This window comes from Pelodiscus sinensis, chromosome 3 (assembly GCF_049634645.1).
Source record: "Pelodiscus sinensis isolate JC-2024 chromosome 3, ASM4963464v1, whole genome shotgun sequence".
In the NCBI taxonomy this organism is placed as follows: domain Eukaryota; kingdom Metazoa; phylum Chordata; order Testudines; family Trionychidae; genus Pelodiscus; species Pelodiscus sinensis.
This window is the reverse complement of record NC_134713.1, coordinates 159,122,753-159,147,288: the sequence shown is the minus strand read 5'-3', so window position 1 is coordinate 159,147,288 and position 24,536 is coordinate 159,122,753. Positions and strand designations below refer to the sequence as shown.

At 41.8% G+C, this 24,536-nt stretch overlaps 1 protein-coding gene across 6 annotated transcripts in view; it reads left to right on the top strand.

The window, feature by feature from the left end:
- The window catches only part of LCLAT1 (lysocardiolipin acyltransferase 1), a 206,697-nt gene that overhangs the window by 80,986 nt on the left and 101,175 nt on the right, over positions 1-24,536 (top strand). For 3 of the 6 annotated variants that reach the window (XM_075925335.1, XM_006118066.2, XM_075925336.1), the window contains exons 3-4: positions 5,927-6,125; positions 24,079-24,225. In XM_075925335.1, coding sequence (XP_075781450.1) covers positions 5,927-6,125; positions 24,079-24,225 — 346 coding nt within the window. Of the gene's footprint in view, positions 1-5,706; positions 5,767-5,926; positions 6,126-24,078; positions 24,226-24,536 lie in introns of all 6 variants that reach the window. The other 3 variants (XM_075925334.1, XM_075925333.1, XM_006118068.3) reach the window with 2 other exon arrangements.

The window sequence follows — 24,536 nt, the reverse complement described above, 5'->3', positions numbered from 1 at the left end:
CCTGGTATATTTGAGTACATAATTGGCTCTTGGGTGGGGTGGGGTGGGGTGGGGGGGGGGGGGAGGAGTGTGTTTTTTTTGGTTTTGTTTTGCTTTGTTTTTGTTCAAAGGCCAAATCAAAACATCATTTGATTTGAACCAAGCTGATTTTTTTTTATTATTTCTCACCAAAGCAAACATGAAAGAAAACTAAGTTTTTGCAAATGCAATGTTTTGTTCAACCCAAAACTATGTTTTATGGTGTTTAATTAGCTACATTTCATGAATCTTCTTGGAGCCCTGAAAATTGCGTTTTTTGGGGCAGTTTTACAATCTACTGAAAAAAGGTCACGTTGCTCAATTTAGAAGTATGGTAGTTCCATTGCATGGTATTTCTACTGTGTCTGCTATGTCATTGCAAGAATTTAAAAATAGGTCCAAGTAGTTTTGAAAACTATTAAGTACTTAAAAAAGTCTAATTTTCCAAAGAGACTGAGGCTTAGACCTGCTTATTTCTGAGGAACCTAAACTTTTACTGAGGTCAAGATTTTTGGAATCACAACCAGCACTATCCCGGTATCCTCCCTTTCACTGGAACTGCATACCTCCCTGGTACCAATATGTTCTGAAAGATGGCTGGTTCCTCCTCCTCTGGACTGTGAAGAAAAGGGTTCTTCAGATACCCAGATTTCTGTACAAGGTTCTGCTGATTATCTACATTTGGCTATCTGGAACTTGCACCTCTTTCCAACTTCTTCCTCCTTGGAGGACGTGGTCATCCCCCACATATCACATTGATTTCTAATACTTTTAAGATCCAATGAAGAGGGAAGCAGGCACTCTTCAGATCCTAATAGAAAAAATGTAAGAGGCATCGCACAAGTTGCTTGACATCTTGCAGACACCATCTTCAGCATGGGTTGCCTTTCCTATAAATGAAGCATTATTAAAACCTGCCAAGTCCATCTATCAACCTTTTGTTGTTGCATCTCTCCCTTACCCTTACGTAATGGCAAAAAGACCAGACAAAATGTATTATCCTAGCTCAGGGCTTGGAGTTCTTCTTTTCCTTACACTGAACCAAATTCTTTAGATGTGGACACACTAAATGAGTGTCAAAGGCAATTCCGTTTGGAGATTACACCCTATGACATGGGCCACAGACCCTGGAGTATTTGAGTGCAAGCCTTTGCTCTTCTGCTAATTTACAATTCCAAGTTGCTAACTTTCAGCTGATTCTGGCAAAACAGCCACATTTATTAAATTAAGTTTACCTCTTTCATTGAACATTTATCACAACAACACAAAACAGTTCCAAGCTGCCCTTGCAGAAGGGCAGCTACTGACTAGAATAATCCTGCAGGCTTCTCTGAATGTGGCTGATATGGCAGCTAATTCCATTGCTATGGCTGTAATAACGTGCAGGGCATCGTGGATTCAGTCCCTTTTATGGTCTATAACTTGGTGCATACTTTGAAGGACTCTAGGGTGACCCTTTTTGACCCTTTGCTGGAGAGAGCTTATTTTTATATAGATGCGCACACATAATAATTTCTGACACACAGAGAACCTCCTACTCAATTCTCCATTTTCCATAGATCATTGGAGCACTTAAGAAAGAGGAAAAACACATTTCAAAGAGGACAGTTTTTGACTGCTACAGAATAGCTAATGAGTCCAATGTACTTTGACTCCTTGGTCAAGGACCACTGTGTGCTGATTTTCAAATCTTTGTGGCACCTTCTTACCCTGGTGGCTTTCTACCTTTTGGGAATGGTCTCTCCCATTTTCACACCTTAGAGGAGCAAATTACCTATGAGAGATGGATATTGAAGGTTATAACTTTGGGAAACTGTTCAGTTCCACACCATGGCTCTTTCCCTATTCTATTTTAGGGCCTCTCTGAAGCAAGAGATTCTGTCCCATCTTTGTTTAGGAGCAGTAGAATCAGTTCCCATTCTACATAAAGAAAGAGGGCATTATTCCACATACTTTTAAATTCCCCAAAAGAATAGATGGAGACCAATTATAGATCTTTGGAGCTCAGTATGTGTGTCAAGAGGATGGACCTCCTCAACTATTCTTCCATCTCTGGATCTGACGACCACTTTGTGATCTTAAGCCTTTAGGGTGCATATTTTCAGATCAAAATACACCCTTTTCAGAAGAAATTTCAGCCCTTTGTGGCGAGACAAGACCATTACACATATCAGGACCTTCCCTTCTGGCTAGACACGACTCCCAGGGTATTCACAAAACTCATGGCAATGATGGTTTTACAACTTCTCATTGAGGAGTAATAGACTTCACTTTCCTTGTTGATTTGGTTTTCTCAGGGGATGTTCTTACACCGTTATACTGGCACTTAGTTCTATCATTGTTAAACAGTTTCAGTTTCTAGCTCATCTTCATGAAGTCCTGCTGATACAAAGGATAGAGTGTATAGAGGCCATGCTGGGCATCACTACAGCCAGAGTTCGTTGTCAGACAACAGATTCCTTGCACTCAGCCATATGATTGTCTGCAACTTCTAGGCAGGTGTCAGCATGTACTTTTGTCATGCTTCATGGCTGGCCTTTTGAATGCCTCTTTTTTCAAAGATAGTCTCTCTCTGACCACATCCACACTTTTTACCTGGAGTTATTTCAGATTTGCATATCACTCAGTTCATCTCTCAGTACATATTCTAATCCAGGCCTGACTGGATAAAACAAGAAGTAATCCTTCATAACTTAAATGTCAGCAAAGCATTGGGTTATAATAAGGATGTAAACACCCTAGTTAATTATTTAGCTGGTTAAATAATTACAATTATATTGTTTAACTGGTTGGTTGGAGGGTTAGTGCCCTCCAGGCAAGGGCCACCAAGGCTGGGGTCCTGCTTGCTGTGCTGCAGCCAGGATTGGGCTAGACCCTGATCCTCTGCCAGGGTTTGGAGAAGGCTGATTAACCAGTTACCAGGTAAGCCTTCCAGTAAGCTTAACGTTAACTCATTACTAGGTGAGCCTTTTACATCCCTGGTTTACAATCTGGATAGGACTATACTTTTTATACTCCCTAAGATTGTTTTTGTTGTGGACAGCATTATAGGAATTGCTGCAACTACCCCAACTCTTTCTAAATGGTGTTTTCTGTGTGCCTACTCACTTGTTATGTGAATGCCACTGTAAAGTACCCCTTCCCCCAAAGTCATTGCTCGTTCTATGACTGTGTTTCATAGCTCTAGCCCTGCAAGATGGCATGTCTATTACAGAAATACCTCTTCAGCTGTGGCAGGGCTTATTTTTTTGCTCATAAAAATGTCATAAATAGGATTGTTTTCAGAACAGTGTGTGGGCAATCTTTGTAATTTGCTTAGAATGCTTTTAAAATGCTTATAATGAAAGCTGCTAATGTCTCGTACAGAACTATTCATGTTTCTCATTGACTTTAATTGCAGGAAGTTCAGATGATTGATTTGTTTTAAATGATCCAATAATTAGTATTTTCATCTAATTCTGTAAAAATAGAATTTTAAAGTAATTAATAAGTATTTCAGAGTTTTAAGTAATTCACGATGTGGCACTTATTTCCTTAGGGAAATGTTGTGTTCTAGGGAATATTTATCATAATTTGACAATCACTTAAAATGTGGGAACAATCTGACACCTTCATGATACATTATTGCATGGTAGCAAATAGCTACTTATCTTTTTTGTTACTTTCCCAAATGTTTTCACAAGCCCACAAAATAGCACAGGTCTCCAAAAAATTTTCTTGTTTTGAGAAATGAATTGTTAAATTAAAATATAAATTCAACCTTGAGTTTTACATCCCCATAGGAGCTGAAAAAGCATTTAACAATTTTTTTCAAACTACTTTTTCCTGTTGATTAACCTTCTACACCTCCACTTCTTGGGGGGATTTTCTCTTACGTAAGAGTTTTCTCAAGACTGATAGTATCTGGCAGAGAGTCAGGGGAGCAGACAGCCATGTGAGTTCCCTGAGCAATTTGGAGGGGGTACCCAGCCCTGTGCTCTTGGAAGGGGTGAGGCCTTGAGTGGAAGGAGAGGGGCCAGGGCACTTAGCTCTCAGCACCGCCTAGAGCAGTGTTTCCCAATTTTATTTGGCCACGGAACCCTTTTAAACTCAAAATAATGTTGCGGAACCCCTAACAACAGTCTTGTATATGGAGCTGAAAAAGTAGACCACAAATAAGTGAGGATAAAATAATAAACAAATGCTAAACAAGGTCATGATATCAACACTTAGTTTAATTGCACATATTTAAAAACAAAAAAACCCCACACTTAATGTGTAATTTTTTTTAATCATAAAATGTTATTGTAATAGAATTTTCTCGCGGAACCTTTATTTTCACTTGGTGGAACCCCAGGGTTCCGCGGAACACCGTTTGGGGAAACACTGACCTAGAGCATGCCAGGCTCCTCCTCCCAGCCCTTCGAGATACCTGAAGCATGCTGCACAGTGCTCCAGTGGCAATTTAAAGGGCCTGGGACTGTGACCATTGCTGCAGTAGCGGCCGGAAGCTCTGGGCCCTTGAAAATAGCCAGGTTGCTGGGCAGTTGCCCCCTGTCCCTCATCCTCAGTCTGTGTGCTTGCAGAGAGCATATAGCTTTCTTATTGTTTAAGCGATATAGGTACATGCTTTCACCAATTTGGTCAACAACTAATCTGTTTGTTAAATCCATCCAAGGAAAAATGAAGGCCGGGTGCTGAGTGTTTGTAGGGTTGCCAGGTGCCCGGCATTTTTGCCTCCTGGCCTGGGGAAAAAAATCAGAAAATACCAGATATCTTAGGTGTCCGATATTTTCTGAATTTTTTTTACTGGACAGAAGGCAAAAATACCGGACTGTCTGGGTGAATACCAGACACCTGGCAACCCTAACAACAACAATGGATGCACTTCTCCCCTGTGAATTTATGCTCACCCTTTATTGTGAGTCTTTATCTTTAATCAGAGTGTCCTGTGAGTAGGACTTCTGTTTCTTGCAGGCTTTCTGTTGTCTGGTGGTGGTCAGCCTGAGAGAAGATTCAGCAGAACCTGCTCTTAAATGAGGTTTCTGTCCTATTGGGCATCTTACTGACTGACCAGCTTCAGAAGCCCTAATTAAAACTAATTTCCTGACACCTCAACATTCCTTATAGCAAATCATTCTTTTAGGGTGGCTCTTTGTTTTTGAAGCACCGTTGATAAGTCTTCTGTCCCATTTGCTGCTAAACAGTTATACACTCTAAATGTGAGTCATGTTCTTTAAAATGATTGATTCAGTGTCATGTGAAAGTCACAATTTGATACATCTATAAATCAGTGCATCACAGTGCGTTCAATTTGTCTGGGATTTCCCATTTCCAGACTCATTTTCTGTCTTCTAGCTATTCTTGGGGATCAAAATGAAGCACTTTGTTTTGACCCTTCTGGCAGAGGGCATGGCATGCTGCATTCTAGAGCTCTACAGTGCCATGCTAGTATTGGCATTCAGCCACTCACATGATACACTTTCCTTTTCATGCTTGGGAAATTTGCTTGCAATGGTCCATACTTGGTTGGCTCATATTTAGAGTTTGCAGTTTGATTTACACACACCAATACAATCTGCTATTGAGTTCACAGCTCATTTTAAAAATAAAGATTATTTTTAGTTAAAAATCGTATTTGTATCTGACATCCAGATCAGAGTGACTATTTGAAAAAGTGCTGATTATTGATTCCACTTCTTTAATTAGGGACTATGGCAGGCAGCTATTGCGGGGGAGGAGGGGAATTGACCTTCAGTAAGAAAACAGGTAAGGGGAGTGCATTGATTAATTTCCCAATACACAACTTTATTAGAATACAATTAATGTTTATTTCTGACAGTGAACTAACAGACTTGCTTCCTTCCCTCCCTCCCTCCCTCCCCTTTGCCTCAAGTGGAAAGTCATAATATCGAAGTGTTTCTTCTAGGCTTTGCTGGAGATGGTGTTTGGCGCAAAAGTGGTTATAACAGGTGATGGGTTCATCCCTGGAGAAAGAAGTGTAATTATCATGAACCACCGGACACGAATGGACTGGATGTTCCTATGGAACTGCCTGCTGCGATACAGCTACCTCAGACTAGAAAAAATCTGTCTCAAATCCAGTCTCAAAAGCGTTCCAGGATTTGGTAAGTCATCTACAGTATTAATGGGGGGAAAAAAGAGAATTAGTAATAAAATACAGTGTTTTCTAATGCCACCCTAACCTCATCTTCAGCTTCTGCTTCAATAAGAACAGCATTTTCCCACCCTGTACAAATGCACTGGTCAGGCTTATTGTTTCATTAACATATACTACCAAAAAGGGGTAAGGAATCTGTGTGTGGGGTATGAAAGTGGGTGGTTGTTTAATGTTTCCTGTGGACTGGTCAGAAATCAGTGTTCTTTCTAATAACTATAGTTTTAAATTCAGGTAACAAAAATGCACTGTACAGGATATAAAATAGCGTAGTTTACTTCTTTTGTTTGTCATTGTTACAGTGATATAGGCCAGAAACTGGTCTGGGCTGAAAATACTGAACAGAAATTATTTCAAATGAGCCCAAAAAATTGTCATGCAAACAGTTTCAAGATAAATATGCAGATTTATCTAAAATGTCTTTTTGCATTCTATTTATCTTTAGATTTGTTTGACATGTCACATAAAATTACTTTGTATAGGATGTGTATCAGGTTTCTGAATTCTAAAGGGTAACCTAATTTTTTTTTATTCTGTTTTGTCAGTCCATTTGCCTTGTCAGATAATTTTTGGTAGGGGTACATCTAGTTCTGCTAATAGTAAATGACTTCCTGAACAGCAGGTGGAGCTCTCATATTGTGCCACACCAAAACTACTTTTTAAAAATCTTGATAGAAATAACATGATCATGGCCGTACAAATGATATTTTCTACCAATGTATATAAATTCTTTGGAAGAGTAAATGTTTGACCTAAGTAATGTGGAAACCATTTTAAGATGTTTATTCCTGTAAATCAGAATATAGTCAGTGCATTTTGCACTCTTACGTTGCATTATAAAAGATTTTATGAATTTTTATCAACTTTGAAAAATTATTTGAAAGTAACTTCAAATAGCCATTTTTTTTATCTTCAAGTGACAGCTGCACTTGCTGTTAGATTTTTCCTAAGGAATTTTAGTACATGGTCCATGTGAACAGTAAGCATATATCTATGGATTCAAAGGATAATCTCCCAGTTAAGAACTATGTGTGTATTTTATAATATTCAGTGTTTAACAAAATTAAAATTTCCTGAACATACATTTAAACAACAGATCCTGAGGGTGGAAATTATCTGAGCTGTCCAGGGTGTGGCCCTAATATAAAAGTAATTGTCAGTGAAGAAAAAAGCTTAGCGGTTATGTGGAGACTTTAACGGTAGCTTTCCAGTCTATTTTGCAGCATACCAAAACTTCACATGTATAAAATATACCTTCCAAAACACACAGCAGTTTCTTATGTATGTTCATTACAATTTCAAGAATAGGAATTTATTTTTAAATGGCCTGGAGCTAACAACCTTGATAAATGCAAGAGATTTCTGTGAAACTGCATCCTTACCTTACAGCATTGTTGTATTCATTTTAAGACACATTAAAGTCAGTTCATGCACTCACACTGTAGAAGGATAGGCTGCACAGGAATATAAGCGTCCCCTGCTGGGCCAGCAAGTTCAGATGCTTAAGCACTGCAGAAAGATGCAGCATACTGGTACATACCCCTGGACAGTGTTCCCTGTAATCTGTGCACTTGAATAGCCACCCAGGAAAGATTCAAATGCTGCTCAGCTGATTAGCAGAGTGCCCACAGCAGCGGACAACATGTGTTTCTTTTGTTGGTGCATATCCACACATGGCTCGGTGCACATAAAATTTATTCTGTCCATGGATGGAAAAAAATTAAAGGTTGCCCCAGGGACACAACCTGGCACCGCAGGACCACTAAGTCCCCTTAAACTGTTCTGCCTGGGCTGTTCTTGCTATGCTACTGGTAAGCAGCAAACTCCTGCAGGTGCTATGATCACTGAGCCATCAACACATGGAGGTATACACACCCACCTAAATTGCAGGAATGCTCTCTCAGCCATTCACTAGTTATACATGTCTTCAGCCAATTTCCCCAATCTTCTCCCATCCCACCTTTCACCCCAGTGATGTGCCATCTTATTCTGTTCAAGACCTTTTCTTGAAAAGTGCAAGCTCTTTAATGAGTTTGTCACTTTAGACAAACTGGTAAGCATAAAACATTATGTAAGTGTCTTAATGACGGAAAGAGAGATGTTGAAGTGATTATACGTGGTATGCATAAAGGTCAATATTGGTTGCATGAGAAATAAATACAAAAATGCAGTCTAGATTCCAAACTTTAACTGAGTTTTTGAATCAAACAGTTTTTCTCTTCCCATTGGATGTTCCGGGTAGTTTACAGTTCTTAAAACTCAGGTTGAATTCCTTTCTGAGCCTGGGGCCAATTTTCTCAGTTTGAAGTCATCATCTTCCAAGTATTGAGATGAGGGATAAGAGAGATAAAATGATGATCCTCATTTATACTTTCTCTGCAGTTGCTAGGAAGATCCCTGATATGTGGATATATTGTGTGTGGTGGGGTGTCTGTTAGGTAGCTCCCACTGTGTTCATGCCTTCTCTGAGGAATCTCTGGGAGAATAGATTATTCTTGATGTGCCTTTAACATAGGCCTTGCTGTTCCTGATAAATCTGTTTAGTCAGTGTTGCCTCTCTGTTGCCAACAAAAGGCTAGCTGTTGGCATTTCCCACTAACCACATAATTGAGAAACAATCATAGAGCAATGCTTCCTAATTTCACATACAGCGATAGTGCATACAATTTAACCGGATATTGTTCAACAAACCAAGACTTCTTAAATGATCTTGCAAGACATGCATGATTCAAAACTTATCATACCTCAGAGGTGAGTATGGGGGTCCCAGGATGCTATTTTGAGATACAGAAGCAAAATACTGCTAACCTATGCAAGCAAGTGGATTTTGTTCATTCCAATCATGATGTAAGAACGCGGAGAGAACTAATGGCTGACACAGGAGATTCTGTAGAGAAACTTGAACAGACAGGTTTGGGAAGAGCTGAATTTAAGTGTGCCATGTTAAGTTTCAAGCCAAAGTCTTGGAAAGGGGGAGTTTGGACAGTTGATTGTGTACTGAGAGTGGGTTTGTCTGTTCAAAACAGGATAGACACTGCACCTCTTTCCAAATAATGACCACCGCCTCTTATCTTAGCCTGTGAGCTCTCTCCCTCATTCCTGCCCATTTTGCCAAAGGAACTAGTTATTTGTATAATTTGTAAGAGCTACAGAAAGGAAACTCACACAGCAAAACGGTGTTTAATGAGTTCAGGTTACTGAAGGACGTACTCCACGTAACCGAAATCTTGAAACTAGAATAAGTAGTTAAGTCTTCAACACTCTTTGCCTCCTTTGTTGCCTGCAGGGTGGTGTTCAGTACGTCTCAGCACTCAATAAGGCAGTCCCTTCCTTCTCAAACTGATGACAGATCAATATATGCCTCCAACTTAATCAAGCTTTTGTTCTTAAAAATCTTAACAGAGTAAGGGTATGTCTACACTACAGCATTATTTCAAAATAGTTAATTTTAAATAGCTTATTTCGAAATAACGCATCTACACACAAAATGCATTTCGAAATAGCGTTTTGCTATTTCGAAATAGCACGTCCACACTGAGTGGATGCTGAATCGCATTTAAGGCTGGCAGGGCATCAGGTCAGGATTTACTTTGTGTGGCTGCTGCCTGAGGCTATCCGAGGCCTGTGCTTAAAGGGACCCCCCCCCCCCCCCCCCCCCCCCCCGGACAGCCAGTTCTCAGGTTTTCCTGCTTGCTTGCCTACCTCAATGAGGGACAGCAAAGCATTTTGTCTGTGTGTGCTCTGGTTGCCCTCACTCAGGACACCACAGCACTCTGCAACATAGAGCCGGAGCTGGCCCTGAGCATTCTGGTGCTTCTCTTGGATGCATTGCTGTGAGCCTGGCTGCACTTTCTGCAGGCTGCCATCCGGGACGTCTATCGGGGGTCCATCCTGTCTATCCAGGAGGCCCTGTGGGGAGAGCTTCCACTCTGAGGAGCCCTAACAATCTCCCTGGTCTGCCCCACTGGGGGCTTGTGCCTCATTCCTCCCTCACGTCCTTCCACTTACTCCCGCCAGCCCCCCATCCTGATGTAAAATAAAATACACATTTTTTCATAAACACAAACTATCTCTAACAAAACTGAGGGGTGGGAATGAAACTCTGGTGAAACTGGGGAAAGGGGGGAGGGGAGAGGGAAACCTGAGGAAGGAGCTTGGAAGGAGGAAGCAGGGGGAAGAAAAGGGAGGGGAAGCTCAGGGCTCGGGTGGGGGTCTTGCCGGACCAACTTGATTTTCATGTGAACCTGCTCCTGGGTTCGCATGTGGCCTTTGGTGGCCAGGCTGGCAGCTATCCTGCCATAGACGTCCACCTTCCTCCATCTAGTGCAGAGATCATGGATGTTGGGGACATTTCTTCTCCCCTCCCACCCCCCCAAACCTGATTAAGGTCCATGATCTCTGCCCTGGACCAGGAAGGCGCCCGCCTTCTCCAGGCCCTGGCAGGCTTCTGGGAGCTGGCAGAGGGCTGGCTGCCAGTGTCCTTCTGGCTCATGTTTTGGGGCCACTGGGTCAGGGGCACAGTGACTGCTGGCTCTGGGCTGGCAGGCTTGGAGCTGGCACAGGCACTGTGGCCAGAGTCTACCCCTTTAAGGTCTCCAGAGAGGGAGGAGGGAGAGGAGTGTTCTTGGCTGAGGCTGGAGTGGCCATCAGGGCACCCGGGGAAGGCTGGAGGCCCCCTATTTTGAAATAAGTGTCTACACAGCACTTATTTAGAAATAGCTATTTCAAATTTGGCATTATTCCTCGTGGAAGGAGGTTTACCAAATTTGAAATAAGCCCTCCGCTATTTCAAATTCATTTCGAAATAGCAGTTTGGCTGTGTAGACGCTAGGAAATTATTTCGAAATAAGGGCTGTTATTTCAAAATAACTTTGCTGTGTAGACATACCCAAAGAGAGTTATGCAAAGACATTTCCTGACATGAGCTGCAAAAGAGGAACTAATGTTCTTTGTCAACATCAATCTGCGGAAGAGCCACATGGAGTGCCTTCAAAGTAGGTTTGAAGAATACTAGAATATGGGCTAATGAACAGACTAGGGATGTAAAAGAGTATTTGATTAGTCGGCTACTCGCGTTCCCCCATCCCGCTGCTTCTATATCAGAGGCAGCAAAGTCGGGGGGGGGGGGGGGAAGAAGGCAGGAACCTGTGCTGGGGCGCGCTAGCTTAAAAGCCGGTTTCCCTCTAACACTCTCTGTGGTGTTGCTTGTCCCCTCTAATCCCTCGTGCTGCTGCTTCTATCAGAGGCAGCGCTACGGGGAGCAGCAGATGCTGCTCGGCCATCAGCCCCTGTCTGCAGGGGGTCCCAGCTCCCTTCTGAGAACCTCAGTTGATGGGCTGCTGGACCTGGAATGAGCAGGAACTGAGCAAGCCTGGCCTCAGTCTTGGCTCACAGCAGATCCAAGAGCTACCCCTGCTGCGGCTGTGCAGTTTAAATGTACTAAGAGCTAAGCTGCCTTTGGGCCTGGCTCTTACTACATTTAAACTGCAGAGCCACAGCAGAGGTAGCGCCTTCTGAGCGCCTTCTCTTATCGACTAATCAAGTAGTTGATACAAATGACATCAACCCAATTACCTGCCTCTTAACATCCTTAGAACAGACCCAAATGTAGAAGGGATATATTCCTAGGATATGTTTAGAGACTAACTAATAAATTGAATGCATGGCTAAAAAGGCAGTACTAATAATAGGGTATTAATTTTGTGGCACAATGGAGTTCATTGTGCTGGCTGGAACTGTATAGAAGGGCACCATTGTTGTTTGCTGTAAGATGCTTTAAACTAGCAGACTAGAAAATGCTGTGTAAAATCTGGTGGAGAGGGAAGAAATGAATGAAAAATGAGATTTATGACTCCAGCAAAGAGATGCACTTGCAGAATTTCTACAGGAACTTGACTGAAACGCAGTGCAGCACAAAAGCTATTGGAAGCTAAATTCAGAAGGCTAGAGGTTGTTAGAAGTCAGTGGGAGCTGTTTATGCTTCATATTAGTCCTATGATTGGCTTTTCAGTTGAGATTTTTAAACCTGTGTCAGAACTGAAAATGTATATCTTGTGCTAAATATCAGTAGAGAATTGTGGCCCAGGGGTGTAATTGAATTCAGTCAAGCAGTGTAGAGCATCTCATTTTACCCCATGACCCTATCATGTGATGTGAGAGGCTTTTAATTTATACTAACCACTGAGGAGAAGTCTTCAGCAATTTTGTAGTTCTGTTTTAAAAAGTATTCTGTTTTAAAAAGTCTTTGCCCATTTTGTAAGCTTTTAGTATTTAATAGTATCTCTTAAAGATCACAAGGAAAAACAACTTAGAAATCCATGTGGTGTCTTGTCAATGAGTTGCAGATGTAATTGCCAACATTTGTTCATCTTAAGTGCAATATTTCAAGCCAGAAATTATTTAGAATTCGGAAATTGAAATCATGTCTCTTCCTATAGTACCTTTCAATTTAATCTTTTCAGATGGATACAATTATATGACCTACTATACTTGATTAAAAATAAACAGATACAGAGCTTTTGATACGTTTACTAAAGATAATCCTTAAACTACATGGTCATCAGTTCTTTGTTTTGTTCAGAATTGTGTACTAGGGGTTTTAAATTGCACTTGATCAGCTAATCAAGTAGTCAATGGAATTTCCATCGACTGTTTGATTAGTCGATAAGGTGGGAAACTGCACAGTCACAGCAGGGCCGGGAGCTAACCCCACTACGGTTCTGCCTTTTAAATATATTGAGAGTCACTAGGCTCTTAATACATTAAAAAAGCAGAGAAGTAGCTGGGGAACCAAGTGCGAGCTAGGAATCAGCTTATTCCCAGTTTATGCCCAGTCCTCCACTAACCTCTGCCTCCCTGTGGAGATGGTGCTGGGGGGAACCTCTCTGATAGAGGCAGCAAGGGGTGGGGACGAAGCGACTAATCGAGTCACTACTTGACTTTCCAATAAGCATATGCTTACATCCCTATTGTGTACTCCGTGGGGGTTGTATGGAACACTTTCACATAAGTATCTCTGAGTACTTTGCAAATATTAAGCCTCACAACATCCTGGTGCTAAATATCCTGATTTTAGAGTGGAGAAATAAATGCGAGAAGTTAAGAAAATTACACAAATCAGATACATTAGGGGCAGACCTAGGACATGAACCCAGAAGAATTGATTTCTAGTCCCAATCTTTAGAGATACACTCTTTAGGCTTGGCATTTAATTTGTATTTGGAGGTTTAATGTTCAGAGAAATGTATGTTCGGAGATGAGCAGAGTGAACCTGCCTGTGCTCCACCCTGAGGTAAGGTTGCCAACTCTTCCCTCCTGAAGCGCAAGTAGGAAATCAGGAAGCGCAAGTCCAGCAGTACATTGGGGCTAAGGCAGGATTCCTATCCTCCCCGAAGTGGCCAGCATGTACCTCCTTGGGGCCCTAGCCTCCTCCCAGTGCCCCCATCTGTACCCCCTCCTGTGCCCCAATCCTCTGCTCCCCACCCTGAGCCCCTGCCACACCCAAAATCCCTTCCAAAACCCACACTCCCTCCCTCACTGTAGCCCAGTGGTCTCCAACCTTTTTAAGCATGAGATCACTTTTTGAATTTAAGTGCAATCCAAGATCTACCTCAAACCCAAATATCCTTGTCCCCCCTCAGAGGCCCCACCCCTGCTCACTCCATCTTCCCTCTTTTCTCTCCTTGCAGGCTCTGGTCTTGGATTAAGGGATTTGGAGTATGAGAGGGCTCTGGTCTTAGCTTGGGGTAGGCAGTTGGGGTGCTGGAGGGGGTTCTAGGTGCAGGCTTTGGGAGGGCATTTGGATGCAAGAGTACTCGGGGCAGGGACTTGCAGGAGAGGGTTCATGACTGGGCTAAGGTTTTGGGGTGTGGGCTCCAGGTGGGCACTGATTACCTCAGTTGGCTCCTGCATGGTAGTGCAGTGGGGCTATGGCAGGCTCACCCCTGCCCTGGTCTTGCATCACTCCCCAAAGTAGCCAGCAAACTCCCTCCCAAGTCCCGTTGTGCACCCTCTCTGCTCTGTAGAAATAGGATACAAGAGGTGGGGGGGCACCTTGACATGAGCACCCTTCCTCTCCCTCCCCTGCCCTACCCAGAAAGCAGGAGGCTCCTGAAGAGACAGCTCCAAGGCAAAGGGCAGAAGATGTACAGCAGTGCGGGGAGGAGCAGCTGAAGTGCTGGCACTTGATAGCCTCTTGGCCAAACCTCTTGGCCAAACCTGTCAGAGGTGCCAAGATCTACCAGTAGATCCCAATCTATTGGTTGGTGACCACTGCTGTAGCCCCTTGCCATAGGCTCAATACAGAGCCCTCTTCTACATTCCCAATTGCTGATGCCCAGCCCAGAGCCTGTATCTCCTCCCACATCCTGCCCATCCCTGTGTAAGTGAGGGAGGGGGTGGAGAATGAGTGACAGAGAAAGGAGGGATGGACTGGTTGGGGCCCTGGAGAAGGGGCAGAGACTCGGGGAAGTGGTGGGGCAAGAGAGTTTGCGTTTGTGTGGTTAGCCAGTTGGCAACCCTACTCTGAGGCCACCTTGTCCTCCTTCCTCAAGGCTTTGCTTCTTCCTGGCCCTGTACTGTCTTCATGGGAGCCTTTGGAGAGGTGATGAAGAGTGGCAGGTTTGGCTACCTGGTGGACAAGCAGGGGAAAGAGGTTCGAGCTAACCAAATGGGTGGGTGTGCAAGAGGATGTGATGAGGAGGCACAAGTGCCAGTTTTTTCATTAACATTAAAGTGCTTAACCTGAGAGAAGTCCATCAATGTGTGCAGCACCATCCTCTTTCACATTGTCTGTGAATTTAATCAATTTGATATTTAATCTTTTCCCCCTCATTAACAAAGATATTAAATGAACCAAGGCCCAATACTCATCCATGAAGCTGCCTTGGGATACCTTGCCTCATTCACGGACACATACTTTGATTATGGTCCTTTGGTCACTTTTCAATTGATATAACCACGTTCAGATTAAAGCCAATTTACATTTTTTTGTATTAAGTCTTGAGATACCATTCCAAATGCCCCTGTCCCCAATGCCATTGCCATTGCAATGCCTTCACTCACTATGATAACCCTCTAAAAATCACTGAAACCAAGCTGACTTGCTGATGGTTAAAATATACTTTGTTTCCAGCAGAACCTCACTGATTTATATTAGTGAATGGGAGACCCATTCTGGACTTCAGGAGTTTGAGAACTGGAAATTTAAGTAATTAAAAAAAGTCAGACAATACTTTGTCATTCTTTGCCTATGCGTTTGACATTATCGTTTACTTCCAATTATTTATTACATTTTATTAAGTATTAAGTGAGCTATAGTATACGTTCCTAGGCTAGTGGATTAGGGAAACTTGATTTTTAATAGGCAAAAAGCAGTCAATGCTGTTGAACCCCTAGAGAATTGCCTTTGCAGAATGTTCCAGGTAGTTTTTGATGATGTCCGCTAAGACGGGTTCTCGACCTTTTCTTTTTTTTTTTTTTTCCTGGGACTTCCCCTACATGCCATGAAAACTCCCTGGCCCACCTGTGCCACAACCACTGGTTTTCTGCATATAAAAGCCGGAGCTGCCATTGGGGAGTAGCAAGCAGGAGAGTGGCATTGTGGGGCCCCCACAAAGATAAGATTGGATTCAACCTTGATAGTGAAGCTCAGGACCCTGGACTTTAGCCCCATATAGTGCAGCTTTGGCTTTCTGTCCTGGGCCCCAATGAATCTACTTAGAACTTTTAAACCAAAAGCAGTTGACTTTGCCTGTAATGTGTATGCTGTTGTGAAATACTGGTTTAACGTTTAGATAAGATTGCTGTTTCCTTTTCTGGATCATCCCGGAAAGACATTACTTCAAGGAAGTAAATATGGATCTAGTACTTAACTAATGTATGAGGAGCTTGTTTGTGGGGTTTCCCCCCCCCCCACCACCCATTTTTTGGATTCACTAAACAGACTAATTTTTGCTTATTTTTTTAAAAACTGAGGAATTCTGTGGCACTTCAAAGACATGACCAAATAAGCTTTTTGTGGTCTGGGGTTTACTTTCTCAGATCCCATGGAAGCTTGTGCCCAAATGAATCTTCTAATCTTTAAAGTGCCACAGGACTCTTCGTTGTTTTTGCTGAAACAGACCAGCATGACTACCCATCTGCCACTTATTTTTTAATTTGTGTTGCAGAGGAGTATGCCTGTAAGTAAGACTTTTAATTTCAAGTGAGTAAAACACCAGTGTTACTTCTTCTCTAGTTTAACCCCCACCCCTTTCCCCCCAAACTCAATTTTTTTGTATGCAACTATCAAGATAATATTGTCAAGGTAGTTTTAAAATATACTAGAAACAAGGGGAAATAGATTTTTATATTCAACTCATGTAAAAAGGGTAAGACAAGGGGTAGCAAGATGTGCTGGTGTTCAGGATCGCAACAACCATGAGATTGAATATCTGCTGTACCACTAGGCAACTGAAAGTGATACGAACACTCCTGGGTCATACATTTCCTCACTCAACTAATTGCTGAGTGATAATTTATTAAAGGAATGGACCAAGTTAAATGACAACTGTTCAATTCATTATAAACCATTAACTATATGTTAAAGATGAACATGGTAAAAACATTACCATAAGCAGATACTCTGCATTAAAAAGATTGGTACAAGAAGTACCAATTTCTTAATTAATAGTTTGCAAGCATTAAATCAGGAAAGTAATTTAAAAATTGAAATGTGTTAAAATGTGATAAACTCAAAAACTCTCTCAAAAGCCACGTGATAAAATTTTTCACTATAACATTCTTCTCTCTGGCAGAGCTTGTAAATCGGAAGTATAAAGGCTGCTGAGTGTTCTTTTTAAATGGAGATCCACAGTTATGCAACTTTTATAACTATTGGTACAATGCAACCAATTACATGAATAACTATTAATGAACCACTGCTATGATCACATATTTTGTATGCATAGAAATTGGGCACTTGGAAGTGATTTGTGCCCATCTTTGTGACTGTGGTATATCAAAGTTACTTAGTTACTACCCTAAAATATTTCTGATTTGAAAAAAGAATCAACAAATGTGTGTGACAAACAATAGAAGGGGAGGGGGAGGGAGAGGATGGCTAGGTCAAGATTGGATTCATTGACAGAATGGTGGAGAAAGGTGTAAAGTATTACAAGAGAAAAGCAAATAGTTTGAATGATTTGGAGTTGTGAAGAGCCTTAAATGTGAGTATTAACTTGTATATGGTGTGGTGGAAAACGGTTTCCAGGAAGAGATGTATAAGGTGACTGACCAGGAAAATGGTCTTGGTGGCAGTGTTTAGTGAAGACTGGAGGCGGGGGTAATCTGGTTTTTGGAGAGGGCAGAGATTGTTGGCAGTGACCAAAATTTGAGATTGAGGATTTGAACAAGATTTCTAGCTCTAGGGACAAAGTTAAATTTTGCTTTAAAAAGGTATAGAGAAAAGAGATGCCAGAATTTGAGCACAACTTGGATCTGTGACTTGTTGGAGAGAGTTGAGTCAAATGATACTCTGACTGTGGGTCTGAAGGGTTAATGTTACTAATGCCAGAGAATAAGCGGAGTAGAGAAGATTTAGAAAGACGTATGCTATTTTGAATAGCACATTTTAAAATGTAAGGTTGTGTGTCATGTTATAGTTGCAGTTCCTGTAGGAAAAGCACAACTTTGAATTTCCTGCCATGTTTTCTGGTTAAGTATCAAAAATAAATGTTGTACTAGGGGAGGCTTTGGCAATTAAATCGTCTTCTTTTGAGAGACTCTCTTAAATATGTTCAGTGAACATTAAAAAATGGCTGCCTATTTATTATCAAACTTCTCCTTCCCTGTTTTCCCTTCTCCCCTCCCACATTCTTCCCCCACAATAAATAAAATGCTTGGACTTAGAATAAACATAAATAAAATAATAAAATGTGGGCTTTAACAATTCTATAATTATGGCAGAGAAAACATTTTAATTTTAATGTAATGGTGCGTGACTGCTGGAAAATTATGTACCTCAGTTGGTTTTGCCCCACCCTGGGTCCCCAGAGCAAAAGTACACTTCCTATGTGCTATATATTTATCCAATTCTGTGGTAGCATTTCCTGTCCCTTGCATATACGATCATGTGACAGACTACAGTATGTAGTCAAGCCATAGTAAAACCAAGATAGGTGTGAAAAATATACCATGATTATATGCCTGTTACCTAATCTAGCAAAAAATGAAGGTTAAATGTCTTTAATCAGAATTACCCTAGATTTGAAAACAGTGTCTGTCTTTTGAGTCACAGAAAGCTGACTGAAAAGGTCATTGTGGCTGGCTGCTGCATGTTTTAACTATGCTAACCACATAGCAAGCTTGAGCGAGACTTATATACCGGTAATCTATGGTGGTGAATGCTTATGAGTACGTTTTGTAAATTGAGATTAGTTATCGGAAATGTCAGGTATTACAGGCACAGTATTTGTTTTGGCAAAGAAATGGAATCGCACTGTTGGATTTGGACTAACTGCCCTGTTTGTGTTTGCGTTCCATATTTTCCCAATTATCTTTCTCGTGAACTTACAAACTAAAGGGCAAGCTTTTGCTTTCCAGTAAAAATAAACAGTGATTTCTTCCAGACTAGCAAAATTCTTGATGTCCAGGAGCCTCAGACTATCAAAAATAGTACAGCAAAGAAAAATATAATTACAGGCAGTCCCCGGGTTACGCAGATCCGACTTATGTCGGATCCGTACTTAAGAACGGGGCTTTTCTCGCCTCAGAGGACGCAGGTGGCGGGACCGCCCAGATGCGCCACAGTCCCGCCGCCCGCGTCCTCCAGGGCGAGAAAAGCTGCTCTGCGTCTCCCTGGTCTGCTGGGGGAGATCTCTTTCCCCCCCCCCCCCCCCCCCCCCAGACCAGGGAGACGTGGAGCAAAGCCGCGGGGGACCCGGGTGGCGGGACCGCAGCGTGTCTTGGTCCCGCCGCCCGCATCTCCCTGGTCAACTGGGAGGCGTAGCTAGTGCGCCCCCCAGCAGACCAGGCTTTTCTCGGGACGCCTGTGGTAGAGCAGCTGGGGCGCTGCCGGTTGGTCCCGCAGTGCCGCTCTCGGCGCTACTGGACCAACCTGGCAGCACCCCAGCTGCCCTGCCCCAGGCGTCCCCAAGTCAGCCGCTGCTGAAACTGACCAGCGGCTGACTACAGGAAGCCCGAGGCAGAGTTGCTCTGCCCCGGGCTTCCTGGAATCAGCCGCTGATCAGTTTCAGCTGCAGCTGGGGTGCTGCTGGGTTGGGTCCCCACAGCGCCGCATCTCGGCGCTGCGGGGACCAACCCGGCAGCACCCTAGCTGCTCTGTCCCAGGTGTCCAGATTCAGCCGCTGTTGAAACTGATCAGCGGCTGATTCCAGAAAGCCCGGGGCAGAGCAACTCTGCCTCGGGCTTCCTGTAGTCAGCCGCTGGTCAGTTTCAGCAGCGGCTGAATCTGGACGCCAGTTCCGACTTACATACAGATTCAACTTAAGAACAAACCTACAGTCCCTATCTTGTATGTAACCTGGGGACTGCCTGTACTGCCTCTTACACAAAATGTTGTTGCGCTTTACAAGTGACTGAAGCACATGTCTCGCCTCATGCTGCAGATGAGAAGGTGTTCCTATTTGTTTCTTTTTAAATCAGTCTTTGAGCGACAGTTATCAATTGGCACATTGCTGAATTTGTCCCTAAGATCTGCCCGTCCAATGTCACCCTGAGCTACATTAAGGAAGTGTTCTCCTCATTGGGCAATACAAACATGCTCGCTTTAATACGACAAAGAAAATCAAGATGACACATTTTCACCTTGTCTTTTTTATTGTAACCTTATTGTGGGGTTTCTGTCTCCCATGTGAACTGTATTTTTCAGATCCAGGCATAGGTCTCAAACCCTCCCAGATCTGCAAGATGTTTTGCATTTCAAGGCACAGCTGTTACTATCCACATAACTTCAAGGACTTAAAGTGCCTGTAGGAGAGAGTGGGGAAAGTTTAATGGCAAGTTTTCTCCCTTCTCTCTTCAGCATGTGATGAGTCCAGAGATAAGTCTCTGCTAGAGAGCTGTTGTCAGCACACTAACAAGTCTACAAATGGGCACTTGTTTGGCCTCTAGTTTTCCTGAAAGTTAGCAGCTTTGAGAAACCTGGGTCTGAATAACTCACACCTGACAAACTATTTTCAAGACTCTATATGATACCACCTAATACAAAACTACAGTTTAATAAACTATTATATAGGTTAATTCAGTGGTGGCATTATATGTATGAAGTGTATTGGCAGGAATAATTACGTCAGAGTGAAAACCACCAGACACAAATAGCAACATTTTTATTTTGTTAGGATGCCTCTTTCCCGCTAATCCTGGAGCTTCCTCAAAGGCCTGCAAAGTATATGGGTTTTACATGTTTTCCCAGTTTTGTTTCTATTGGGTTTGTTTATGTGCTTTTGGTTTCTAGAACTTGTGAGCAATTTGAAACTCTTCTTTTCTTTGGAGAGTGGCTCTGTAACAGGCAAGACACAACTTGCAACATCTTACCCTGTAATACTTCTCTTCCTCCTCCTCTTACATTTTTACTTTGTGTCAAAGTTGATGTTGGTCGCTATGTTGGCTAGTTAAAAAAAGTGTAATAATTTTGGACAGCAATTTACTAAGCTTTTCCCTCTTCTGCACACTGAATGTCCAGTTTTGGTAACAGTTTCTTTGTTGTATAATATCATATGCCACAAGTTTTTTTTAAGTATGTACTTGTAATTTTAGTGAACACTTTAATACAGATTATGGAGCTCAGATGAGATGTTCTCTAGAATAACAAAGGTTATGTCTAAACTTGTACTTGATCACTTGCTTGACAAAACTTTTGTTGTACACAGGTGCTTAATCCCTTTCTGCCCCATGAACGACAAAGTTTTGCTGTGACAAATGAAAATATGAAAGCTGCTTTGTTGGCAGGAGCACTCTGCTGCCAACAAAGCAGTTGGCCAACAAACAGTGTTCACACGCACATGCTAACTTTTAGTGACAGGAATGTGTCGACACAGTCTTGTCACTCAAAGCTGTGTAGCATAAACATACCCAAAATGATAGCTTTTGGGCTTGTTTGGGAGAGAAAATAGGCTTTTTATAGAATCACAGAACACTAGAACTGGAAGTGACCTTGAGAGGTCATCAAGTCCAGTCCCCTGCCCTCATGGCAGGACACAGCTGTCTCTAGACCATCCCAGATAGATGTCTGTCTAACCTGCTCTTAAATATCTCCAGAGATGGAGATTCCGCAACCTCCCTAGGCAACTTATTCCAGTGTTTAACTACCCTGACAATTAGGAAATTTTTCATAATGTCCAAACTAAACCTCCCTTGCTGCAGTTTAAGCCCGTTTCTTCTTGTCTTATACTCAGAGGCTACGGAGAACAATTTTTCTCCTTCCTCCTTGTGACACCCTTTTAGAAACCTGAAAACTGTTATTTTGAAACTAGCAGGACTGTTTAAACATTAAGCTCTGTATAGCTAACTTTAAAATATTTATTGCATATTTTTACACTGTAATAAAAGACGAGTGCTAAAAAGAAATGGTAACTAAAATTACAATTTACTTTGGGCATGGTCATCTGATGGGGTTTATTAAAAGAAAATTTGTTGTAACTTCTAATTGTCACCCCAAAATGATCCTTCTAAATACTATATCCATATGACCAGGGCTCTTCTTAACTGCCATAGTTTTGGCAAAATTTGTATTGATTGTAATATGTTGTATTACATTTAATGTGAAAAGCTGACTGCTTCCGTTTGAGAACAGTTTCTCCTGCTTGCCATTAAAAGGATAAGATGGACATTTAGGCTCTATCTGTAGCTAAATCTTGTACTAGTATTGTAGTGTTAGCCAGGGTATGAAAAAACTACTCCCCTAACAGACATAGTTATGTTAGCAAAAAATATAGAAATAGATATGGTGATATAGAAGTGCTTCTCAACATTCAGGGAGGTGGAGTTTTTACAGTGGCTGGGAAGCTCCTCCTGTCGGTGTTTATTGCATCTGTGCTAGGAAGCTACGCCAACATAGTTGTACCACCATAGATTTTGTAGTATAGACTAAGACCTGTTCTATGTGGGGAAAAATGTTAAATTATCTTAACTGTGTTGCTCAGAAGTCTGAAAAATCCACATCCCTGAGTGGTGTAGTCAAAAGTCTTCCTTCAGCCTACTTCTTGGGTAGGTGGATTACCAATGACATTTGAAGAACCCTTCCCATCAGCATAGGCAGTGTCTACACTGAAGCACTACGGTGGCTCAGCAGCCCCCCTGCAACTGTTGCTCTGTACTGTAGATGTTTACTCTAGTAAATCCACCCCTCCATGAGGCAGAGACTTATTCTTCTTTCAACCTAGTGGTGTCTACACAAGGGTATCGGTTGGCATAATTACATCTCCCAAGCATATACATTTTTCACACCACTGAGCAATTTAGCTAGGTGAATCTAAGTTTTAGGTATAGATTAAAGAGGGGAAATGTGGTTTGTTTGTGTTTGTGTTTGTTTGAGAGGTGCTGGGAAACATAACATCTGCACATACTAGCAAATATTATTGGTTACACGTGTAAACAGGTATGCGACTTGCCTTCAGTCACAGAGAGGATGGTAGAGCTGGTCCTGTGATCCAGGAGGCTGATCGCTAGCTCAGTTATCTATTCTAACCCATTAGACAACAGTGCATTCAGTAGGAAGCACTTTTTGGGTACGTCTAGAATACATGCCTCTGGCGACAGAGGCATGTAGATTAGACTACCCAGCATAGGAAAATGAAGCGGTGATTTAAATAATTTCTGCTTCATTTAAATTTAAATGGCTGCCACGCTGAGCCGCTCAGCTGTTTGTCGGCTCAGCGCAATAGTCTGGATGCTCCGCGGTCAACATCAAAGGCATTTGTCGACCTCCCCAGTAAACCTCATCCCAAGAGGTAGTAATTAATGCCAAAAAGAGGCACAAGTGGTTTGAAAGAAAATTGCATGTGGCCCCTAGCTTGCAGATCATGTATGGCTATGTCGGTTCCATTTGTTTAAGTGGCGAAGATAGCTTTTTGATGTTTGGCATTAATCTTTACAGCTGTGTTAGGATTGCATAGGCTTAAGGAAGGCTGTTCCTCACACATTATTCTATAAAGTAGTACAAAAAGTGTAAAGCTTTATATTATAACCTATTAGCAATAGAATAATTTATTGGAAGTTGTGTGTCAGAAACCTTGTAGCACAAATTTCTTATAATCTCATACATATTTTCAATATGACATGTATTTACAAAAATGTGAAATCCACTTGCACATACTTTAGTTGAAAAATCATTTAAACAAAGTATTATGTATGTAAACTTTAAAACCTGTCTTATGCAACCATAACTTACAGCTATGGTGCCTATCACTCCAAAGAACTTCAGAAACTGAAAGTCATGATGTGTCTCATACTGTGCTGCAACTTTGCATAACAATTTTAGACAGAAAGAAAAGAATACAATATCCTATTGAATTGCAGTGGAAATATAGGTTCACAGAACTTGGTTACCAGAGTTAGAAATTTCACTGTTCTAAAAGCTGAGGTCTTAAATGCCACATCCGCAGTATAGTGTGCCCTAACTCTCTATTCTGGGGCTTGGATTTAATAAAGGGATCTACCATATGGGCAATAAACAGCATTTTCAGCAGCATCCAAGTGCTTCTGGAAAGCACCTTGTCAAGCATGGCCACTAGTAGCATGTGCAATAAGATGCTGTTAGAGAACAAGTTGGGGGTTCTTATGAAATGCCATGTAGTTCAGTAATTGGGAAATAAAAGTTTAACCTCATGGATGTAATGAAATGAAAAATATGCAATGAAATGTTACTAAATATACGTGTGTGTGTATATATATATATATTCTAGGTTGGGCAATGCAGGTTGCTGCTTTTATTTTCATTCAGAGGAAATGGGAAGCTGACAGGAATCACTTTGAAAACATGCTGGATTATTTTTGTGACATTCATGAACCTCTGCAACTCCTCATCTTTCCTGAAGGAACTGATCTCACAGGTAAATTAGTTGTCTCCTTTTTGGATGTAATTAGGCAGGTATTTGTATGTATTAAGGAAATAGTTCCAAAATGTGTATTTTAAAAAAAGAAAATGATTGTGGAGTCTCGTAAACAATGATTAGATTGTCTCTTTGTATGTATAGATGATCTAGTATTATTAGAGAATCCAGTAAATTCCAAATTCATACTATATATTAGGGATGTAATAGTGTAGTTGGTTAACTGATAAGCTTTTGCGAAAGCTTATCATTTAATGCTATAGACTGTATGCATTTTCCCCCCCACCCCACCTTTGCCAGTACATTTTTTA